We start from the raw sequence: 10030 nt of genomic DNA on the forward strand, positions 1-10030 counted from the left end.
GGGGGGGGGGCCCATCTCCCTGCCTAACGGTCAAGTTTCTGCTGAAACGGTGTACACAGACTTCTCCCACTATGCAAATGCTGTGGCACAGGGCTTAGCATTGCTCGCACAGCAGGTCAGTGTTCAATAGGCACCTTCACTGTGAGCAGACTGAAGAAGAGGAGGGGAAAAACATACTGGACGAAGAAAGAAAATCTAGATTTGAACATAGGAATAGCATTTTATTTCAACTTAGAAATTCAAAATATTTGTAAATATTTTTATACAGACTGTTTTCTGAATAAAATGTCATTATAAAACTACCAAAAGTCTTCTGTATTCCTGTACTGTACTGTTAAAGCTTTGTCCTCCTTTTCCCCTTAAACTGGCATCTCGCATTTAGTTAAAAAGCTTTGATGAGTTTGCCCAAGATAGAGGTAGCATAAGGGGAAGAGAGAGACGATACTCTCCACAGCATCACTGTTCTGTGAAAATGAAGCTTGAAGCGTAACCGCGAAAGCAGCCTTCCCTTTTTCACGTGAACAGGCTGCGTTACAATGTTAGAAGCAAGTTCAGCACATGGCCTCAGGAACTGAAGCTAGTGTAAGAAAGGGTGCTTGGCTGGCCTAGGAAGCAGTCACAGGCAGACGAGTTGAACAGAAACTAAGAGCAAGAGCAGGCCTTAGATGGGACACAAACGCTTTTTGCCAGAAATACAGACAGAGACACCTCAGGGCTCAGCTTCCAGCTGCTTCCGTAATGACCAGCAACAGAAAGCTCAAGCCAGGAGCTCGGTTTAAATGGAAAAAGGTTGACTGACAACTTTGAATCTCTCAGAGAACTTTTGAGCCAAGAATTCCTAGTCCTCATTTCCAGCACCACCGTTTCCCCCCATCCTGCCTGATGCTGAAGGCGGGTGAGGTATAAATGAGGGGCCAGTGGCCCCCCCTTTCCCAGCCTGAGGCAGAGACCTGCCAAGAGCTCTCCCTTAGACCAACGGTGCGGTGCTTGGTTTTAGCGCTGGAAATCTACACTGCAGTCATCGCGAGGGGAACCCAGGAGGGAAGGAGGCGGGGCAAGGAGCACGGGACTGATCCCCAGCGACAGGAAGCCAGTCAGCACCAACTTCTGCGTCTCTGCACTGGCACAGGACTCGGTATCCCTATCACCCAATGGAGACACACACTGGTTAGTTCTCAGCCTGTGAACTCCTCAATTTTGTACATTTACAAACAACTAAGAGACCTGCTCTCTCCACAGAAAAGCTGATGCGCTGTAGAGTATTACGGTGCAACAGAAGAGTGGACCAGGCTCTGTCATTTAAAAATACTGTATTTTATTTATATTTATTTACTTAGGAAAAACCTAAGGGTAAATGAGCTGAGAGTGTCACCGGTGATGAACCCACACAAAGACTATGAGACATGAGATCTTCACAACCATATTATCCAAAAAAACCCATGAAGAAGTGAGACATTGTTCGGGTGCTTTTATCTGGGCATCAGGAAAACCCCTAAAAGCAACAGCTTTCATAGAAACAGCTTTCTTAGTGGAAGCAGGATGCAGCTAGCATCCAGATTAGTAGCATTTCCTTGCCAAAGTACTACCTGTGTAAGAAAGCTGGGATATTTATTGATTGTACTGACACACCACTGCTAGTAAACTTGCTCTCAGAATACTCTTTCAACCACATCTTTGATGACACCATACAACCGATCCGCTTTCCAACACGTCGTGGTAGCTGGCCTGAGGATAAACCCCAGTGCCCAGTCCCCTGTAAAGCGAGAGATCTGTGGGTTGCTTGTTTGAGCCAACAGCATCGTGCCGATCTGACTCAGCTGGCTGAGCTAAACTCCATGGGAGCTATTTTGGTGGTCTCTCCAGTACTGCACAATACAAGAAGCATGGCCTAAAGTAACATCCATCTACAACACACTAGTAGATCATTTCAGATTCAGTACTATGTACAATTTACTCTTACTTAGTATACTAAGGAGCTGTGGTATTTCTTCTGAGGCGTGTTATTTGACTGAGGATTATTGAATCTTTCGTCCACTGGGCTGCAGAGGGATGCTGCACTCCGGCTATACCATTGGGTTAAGAAACTTCAACAACCTGCCTCAGTTCTTCAAACAGGGGCGTGAGCTCCTTCTCTAAACTTACAATCAGCCCTGGAAGGAGAGAAGAGACAGAACATCCCATCAAATGATGTAACTGAGTCACAGGCAGCGTTTCCCAAAACACGGAACGTTTCACTTGAGCTGCTCGCTCTCCAGAGGAATAGTGGGCAGCACCCCCAGGCAGGGTGCCGGCAGCCCCCGGCACCAACAGGGGCACACCCCGTGCAGCACAGCCCTCCCCCGTGCTGCTGCTTGCCTCCACCATCCCACTGCTGCTTCCCACAGCTACTGAGGCCCAAGCAGCCGTGCAAGAATTAAATCCCTTTTGCTTGCAATCTCATTAGCCAACGCCTTCACGAGCAAGGGCTGGAGCCTCGCTGAAGGATTTCCCCACCCCGCAGAACTGAGGAGGTGAAGCCACGCATGTTACTGCGGAACATAACTCGGAACGGATGAAAAGAGACTGGACAACTGGTTTGTACCGTACTGTCATTACAGTGAACACTCTCACATAGCAAGGGTAAGGTTAACCACAGGAGAAATCAGCTGCTTCTAACAGAATAACAACGTCAGCAAGTCACCTAAAATCTATGAATTTTTACTCACAGCTTTCCCTTCACAATAAGCTGACAAAATTCATAGCACGAGCAAATTTAATACACCTTGAAGTAAATTCGAGTAATTTATTTTCAATTATTTAAACACCTGGGCCTTAAAATACTGCAACATTTAAAATACATGTGAAGACATACCGGTATTGGCATTGCTGCTGGCAATGAAACTTACTACCAAAGGTAAGCGATTGAACTGCACCACCTGCAAGGCGAAAGAACAGTGTTCAGCTGGCAGCAAATACATACTGGATGTCAGAGCTCTACCACACAAATTCATTCTGAAACAAGCAGCCTCCTCAGTTTAAAGGACAAGGAGGAGCAAAAGCCACAGAGCTGACTTTTCAGTGTATCTATTTCATAAGATTCATGGTTAAGAACACAAACAGAACTCACACCGCAGTACAGGAAGCTGCACATGGAAAGCACGGCGTTTCCCTCCCTCCCGCTCTGCAGTGTTATCCACCTGAAATCTACCTCAGCTGCAAACCCTGCGGAGTACGCTGTGGAGACCACTCCCTCCACAAGTAACACGAGGGCAGGCAGGTTCATTGTTTTAAAATACTATTCAGTGTATAGCATTATCTCCTCTTCCATTACTAGGGAACTTCAGCACAAGAACAGGCCAGGATCATCAAGAGAATCAAAGCAATGTACTCAATGCGTGTAAACCAACTCATTCACCCATTTATTTTCCAAACAAAGCTAGATACTGTAGGCTAAACAGTTGGCCAGTTTTCCTGCAGTCATAATAAAAAGCTCTCAAGACCACTAGAACTTGAGAAGGAGCAGAAACTTAGTAGATGATGGATTTCAGGACACAAATAACCAGTTTGTAAAAAAATGTGAGTGGTATTTCAAAGCTTTCATACCTTGAAGTCATACTGGCAGCAAGATCAGCTATGAAGTAGTCTGCATGTGCTTATTTAACTTTAGGTGTCACTAATTATAAACAAATATTGTTTGTAAAGGAGAACATAAACCCTTCAGAACAGATTCTGAAGGCCGTATGAACAGCACCTGCTGCAAATTCCTGATTACTACCTGTTCAGAAAACTTCACCATTTCCAACCAGTAAATCTCAGTTTTGAGAAATGTAAGAGAAGCTTAACAAACAGCGTGAAAGTTTAGCTTAGCTATTTAAGCAACATGAGAAATAAAACACAAATACTTCAACAGCAGCCAAGTGGAAATCTAGCAGAGTTTAAACCACCTTCTCTCCTTGCTCATCGTAATGTAAGAACAGCTCCGGTCACTGAGAGCAAGCCACACTGAAATGACTCACCTGGTATGTATTGTAATAGCAGATGATACTTTTGTTTTTAGAAAGTCCCAGTTTACTGCCCTGATCTGTGGCAAGGGCAAAGGTGGACAGAAAGCCCGGTCGCAGTGCGTGTTCTGGAGCATTATCATTGGCAACTGGAACAAAACAAGAAAATTCTTATTTTTACATGGTATCTCTGACCGCATTCACAACCCCTTATCCAGCTTAGTGCTCTGCCAAAAGCAGATCTGGTGTTGGGGAACACGTAACACATCTAACAGGCTTCCGCAACGCGCACAGGACAATCTTCATGAGCAGCACATCGTTTAATATTCTGTACGCGATCAGTGCTCGTTATACCAGCATCCTCCCTAGCATGCCTACGAAACAGTCTTTTCCCTTACGATGCACAGCCTGTGCTCACATCACTTTGCTTCTGTGTCCCTCAGCTTGCGCTGATTCCAGCCTTTGAATTGATTACTGGCACAGACTTGAATGAGAACAGGTGAGGATATGCAAGTTCTGCTAGGTGTTTAAGTACTTTGGGACATTAAAAAAAAATAAAAATAATCTGTAGTACTTGAATCAGTACTCTCAAACTAGTTTACCCCCAACATAAAGGCATCTTAAACAAAGACTGCAGAGATATGATAAAAATTACAGTACCAAAAAGCAAACGAAATTAAATAATGTGTAAAAGTTGGATGCAATTGCTTCCGAGGGCAGACCAGCCAAGCCAACAAAATACTCTCCCTAGCACTGTGTTATCAGCCTGCGAGTGACTCAAAGATACCAGCACCTTACACCACTCCAACCCTATACACCGCGGAAAACTTCTGTGGCCTGCCATCACTGAGGACACTGCATATACATGAACAAAAGGATAAATTTAAAGAGGTACATAACCAACTGCTGAAGTTGCATTAAAAGTCTAATTTAATTTCTTCAACTTTGGATATTCAGGTGTGGGGCATAACCAGAGAAGATCCTGCTGGACTTCCCCACGCCCTGCTGTTCGATCAGGATCTCGGTTGCAGAGTGCAGTGAGAAGCTGAAGTTACCTTTGATAACAGGCACACCATCTCTGTCTGAGACTACAATAGCATGAAGACCTTCAACGCTGCAAGAAATGAAGAAGAAGCACCATTTTAAAAACAGAGAAATTAGTAGCAAAGACCTTTTTTCCTGAATAAATGTGCAAGGAAGGGGAAAATACGGAAAAAAATGATGCCTTCAGTGATTTAGTAGTCCAGTGAAAGGGACTTGTTCTCTTTAGTACAGGTGGTCTCTCAGAGCAGTAGAAAGAGATATATAAAATAAAAATACGGAACTTTTAGCTTCAGAAAGAGGACTGATGCTACTAATCGAGTTTTGTTAGTCAAGCAAGAGCCTTTGTATGCCACCCTCCCTTAAGGAGTGCCGGTTTCACTGTACTTGCACGTAACCTCGGACTATAGCTGTTTCACGATGCTGGCAACCAGCAACTACCGAAAAGGGCATTATCAGGGATTATGCAGCCGAGTCACGAGGCGTGTTTTCTCCACCCCTCGTTAGCCGGGACGAGCACACCTCGCTTCTGGTCAAACGAGCGAGAGAAGGGTTAAGCCGTCTAACTCTCATGGCCCTCCCAGCCCCTCCAAGCAGCCAGAGGAGCGAACCGCCTCGGCCGCCCCCCTCCAGCAGCCAAAGGGCTGGCGGTTAACGGCTCCCCGCGATCGAGCGGGCACAGGTAATCGCCTGTGTCGCCCGAAAGCGACTTCACCGCCAACCCCGCCGCCGGCTCCGCTCTGCTCCGCGCCGGCGGGGCGGGGGCAGCGCGCAGAGCCCGCAGCCGGCGCCCCCCCCACCCCCGGGCCGGGCCCGCCGCCCCCCTTACCTGGGCAGCTTCTTGTAGAGAAACCTCTTCAGGTCCTGGGGGCAGAGACGGGCGGCGCGTTACTCATCTTCCGCAGAAAGCCGGCGGAGGGGGCTCCCCGCGCCCCGCTCCCCCGCAGGCCCCCGCGCCAGGGCCGCTCTCCCTTCCCACCAGGCCCCGACCCCCTCCCCGCCCCGCGCCGCCCCGGACGTACCCAGCCCGACGCTCGCCGCCCCCCCCCCCGCCCCAGGCCTCCGGCCGAGCCGCCGCCCAGCCCCGCGCCCCGCGGAGCCGCACTTACGTCGGCCATGGCTGGGGGCCTCCCGGCGCTGCCGCCACCTCCGCGGGCCTGCGAGACGAGAGGGCGCCCGGTCACCCGCGGCGCGGCGGGAGCGGCCCCCGCCGCAAAGAAGGGGAGCGGCGGGCGCGCTCCCTGCCTGAGGCCCAGCCGCCTCCCCCCGCCCCGCTGCCGTGGTAGAGGCCGCGCCCACCCACCCCGCGAAGGGAGAGCGGTTGGGCCGAGGCCACCGTCGCACCGGGGGGGGGGGGGGGGGGAGCTGCCCTGCCCGCCCCGCCCTACCTGTCCGCGCGGCCGGCGCGCCCTGCGCTGCCAGTGCCCTCAGCGCCCACCCGCGCGGCTCCGCCGCAGCCGCCGCTTCCCCTTTAAGCCTCTATCACATGACGGCGCACCACCCTCCCGACCCCGGAAGCGCTTCCCCGGCGCCGCCGCCCCGCCCGGTCCCGCTGGCGGCCCCCGAGCATGCGCCCTATGCCGCGCCGGTGAGGGTTTCCCTCAGGCCGTGCCTGCCGGCGGGCGCGCACCTCGGAACGGGCTCCGGTCGCGAAGGGCGGCTGACGGCCCGAACTTCACCCCCGGCGGTGCCGCCGGAGGCCTCGTCCCGCCCGCTCCACCCAGCCGGGCCGGCACCACAACTTGGAGGGCAGGGGGGTCGTCCCGGCGGCCTGCCCGGCCCTCGGCGCCTGCTGCAGCCGGCGGAAGCGGCGGGGGGGCGGCCGGCTCGCCCTGGTTGCCTGCCGGGCAGAAGCAGCGTGTCGACGGCGGAGTTAAGCAGGGGGGAGCCTTGGGCTTTCTGGTGACCCCACGCAGCTACACGAGCCCCTCGGGCTTCCCCCTCTGACAGGTGAGGTTTCGGCCCATTCAGTTGCGGGCGCCGCTGGCAACGGCAGCACAATCTTGGAGAAAAAGAAAAAGCCATAGAATTTAAGTTAAAGGAAGAACAACAAAAACTAAACGTCCGTTTCTGCCGAGTACGGTTACACTTGGTTTTACTCATCCGGTGATGCCCCTTTCCCATACTTCTGGATCTAGTCCATCGAGCCACGGACCTGCAGGCAATAATTCAGCAGCTAAGGCGAAGAAATAAAACAGATTCATCCAGTAGATGCCCACAGTATAACAATGGTAACTGTGCATCTACTTCTAAAGTCGGCTTGTCTCAGAATCTAGGACCATAGTGGTAGATCTAAAAAAAAAAACAACCCGCTCAGCCTCTATCAGTGCTTTTTCTCTAAAAGAGAACTGCTACATGCTAAGCACTGTGGATAGCTGAAGATTTTGCTTAGATGCCAATACTGGAGCTTAAACTGAAAAAAAAGTTAACCTGAAAATTGCTATTATTTCTGAATGTATAGGTTTGGTCAAGTTTTAAAAAAGCCCAAAACAACCAGAGTTAGGCAACTTTTTTGCAGTCAACAGAGGAAAAGCTCACCCAAAAGGGCAAATTTATTTGAATATCAAGAATCCATACCTCCTTCTCAATTCAAGCCATGCAGACACAGCAACTTGATAAGGACTTGGTCATACTAGAGAGCTACCTGAAGAGGTCCCTATAAAATTCTTATGTGTGAGCTTCTGGCAGCATTTTGAAAAGGCTACCTGGGACAACCTTGGTCCACTCATTTATTAAAATATTCCCTACCATACATTAAAAATGTTTAAAAATGCATCTGGCTTTTTAAAATGCATGGGCGTGATGCTCAATGATCGATTTTACTTGTTTCCCTGTCACATTGAGCATGACTGAAAGCTGTGCAAAAGTATCGATGAGATGGCTCCCGTATTGCTAATATTAATGGGAATTTTGTCTCCAGTTCTGATGACAGCCTTTCTATACACAGCAAACCAGTACTGATGGGACAAGTATATTCTGCATGAAGGATAGCATCCTAACTAAACATTGTATTTTAATATTATCTCTAAAAATCCAGAGAAACTTGACACTCAGACCGAGTTCCTGCCAGACTGAGAAGTCTCACAATTACCTTGGAGAAGAGAAGTATGGGGAGGAGGGTTTATAATGGCATATTTCTTTCCTATATTTATTACATTTGTACTGTTGCTCCCAAAAGTGTCTCGATCATATGCCAAATATGGCACAAAATTTTACATTTGTTACCTGGTTCTTTTTCTCCAGGCTCTACCCAGTGGTTTACAAAGGAGCATGGGGAAAGCAATGCACAGAGATCAGTGGTGCTTGCACGGTTATTGTAAATTGTTAGTAGATGGGGGATGCAGCACCAGGTCTTCTGACTGCCAGTCGCCATGAATCGTTACGACCAAGCTTCCTCTGGTAAAACTGACTGCACTGGGTTAACCAGATTTAGACAACTGGGAAGCTAGTACTTTTTAAAGTTACAGCTTCAGGAATTTGCATATTAACTGATTTTTTTAAAACAAAATGTTTGCTTTTACCATTACATTTTCCTTCTGCTCTCTTTGACAGATCTACAAGAAGAAAGAACAACAACTGTTTAGGGGATGAATGAAATTTATAGAACAACCAACCTTAAAAAACATATTCTTGCCCTCCCATTTTAATCCTTTTACAGCATTAATTACAAAATTATATTAAAATATATATAATTTAAAGTTGTCTCTGCTGCCTATTTAAATGCATCTGTTACATTTTAGTGACTATAATGTTCTACGTTTTCCTGGAAACTTGTGAAAGACTCAAGACTGTTTAAAAAAAGTCAAAAATTCAAATTTAATCTTGTTTTGCCTAAACAGAGAAGTTGTAGGGAAATGTTCATCAGATGTGAACACTGAACTTGCTTGTGACTCAGGATGCTCCATAAATAGAACACATGCTGATTTTAGCAGACGCAAATCATCTCCCTTTCTTGTTATGCCATGTCAAAGTGTCATGCCAAGGTTTTTCACTTTTGCAGGACTTTCCTGCTTGCTTTTTTAAAGGAGAAATCAAGAACCCATGCTTGTGCTGTCTTTAGTTATGACCTGTATTTAATCTAGAATTAAATAAAAAGAGTAAGGACTTAATTCTAGGTAGCTAGAAAAGGTGAGGGATTTTTAGTTAGGCTGTTAAAAACCAGTTTTGTTTTTCCCTTTTCTTTCCAGTATCTTATTTTAATGAGAACTTCACCTTCTGAAGAAAGGCCATCTGAAAAGATTCAAGTATTCCACCTTCTTCAATTAGCATCTTGCTCATAAGAAAACTTGTTCTGAACTTCCCAGCAGATTATCTTCCCTGGTTTTGTTGAAAGAATGACATTTCTGAAGCAAAAACCTTCAGACTTGAGAAAAAAGTAACAATCGCGAGGAGAGAAACACCCACTTGGAATATTAAAAGAATGTTTGCAGGTCATATTTAGAGCAGGTTGATCTTTATGCGATAGGAAGTAGTAGCATCCTTGTGCATACTACTGCGTATTTCAAAAAGTGCAGCTACTTAATCTGTTAAATGCCAAGTAGCATTTTTCCACCAGTATAAACATATTAATTGTTCTTTGAAAATGGCAATCACAAAAGATAATCCAATGAAATGTAGCAGCCTAGGTCTCACTTTTAAACTGCTGGGACTTCTGCGTTGCCACAGGACACAGCCACTGCATTATTCCCGTTTGCCGAGATTGCTGCTAGCAATCCAACCAACCTAACACAGCTCAACATCCCTCCACTTACCTGCTTCTCAGCTGCAGCAGAAGTAACTGCAGGGCAGACATAACCCATCCGATTATTATAAGCAGCTTTGCTAAGACCATGTTTTCACGCTGACCTCACTGTTCTGATATTTGACAAATGCATTATATATCCTTTTAACTAAAGGATCACCTGCAAGCTCAGACTCATTTGTAACTGGGAAGGCCCGAGTACTCGTTAAAGCCTTTGGAACAATTTTCTTCTATTAAGAAGACACAGGAGTACCAATATGTACTTTGA

General features: G+C 47.4%; 1 protein-coding gene across 1 annotated transcript; it reads right to left on the minus strand.

The window, feature by feature from the left end:
• Positions 1-295: 295 nt before the first annotated feature.
• Positions 296-6414, minus strand: LAMTOR3 (late endosomal/lysosomal adaptor, MAPK and MTOR activator 3). The gene is made up of 7 exons (XM_059817804.1): positions 6410-6414; positions 6131-6178; positions 5851-5885; positions 5036-5094; positions 3996-4129; positions 2852-2915; positions 296-2150 (listed from the first exon to the last, which is right to left on the minus strand). Exons 2-7 carry the CDS (start codon positions 6137-6139, stop codon positions 2077-2079), a joined length of 375 nt encoding a protein of 124 aa, XP_059673787.1. The 5' UTR covers positions 6140-6178; positions 6410-6414; the 3' UTR covers positions 296-2076.
• Between the last annotated feature and the right edge of the window lie 3616 nt (positions 6415-10030).

The sequence above is a fragment of the Gavia stellata genome, chromosome 5 (genome assembly GCF_030936135.1).
Source record: "Gavia stellata isolate bGavSte3 chromosome 5, bGavSte3.hap2, whole genome shotgun sequence".
NCBI classification, from domain to species: Eukaryota; Metazoa; Chordata; class Aves; order Gaviiformes; family Gaviidae; genus Gavia; species Gavia stellata.

What these genes read in the sequence shown, in the direction of transcription:
- LAMTOR3 (XM_059817804.1), bottom strand. An exon ending in CTCTACAAGAAGCTGCCCAG is followed by an intron (nt 5,095 to 5,850) that starts GTAAGGGGGGCG and finishes CATTTCTTGCAG; the next exon opens with CGTTGAAGGTCTTCATGCTA. An exon ending in TGGTGTGCCTGTTATCAAAG is followed by an intron (nt 4,130 to 5,035) that starts GTAACTTCAGCT and finishes GTTTTGTTCCAG; the next exon opens with TTGCCAATGATAATGCTCCA.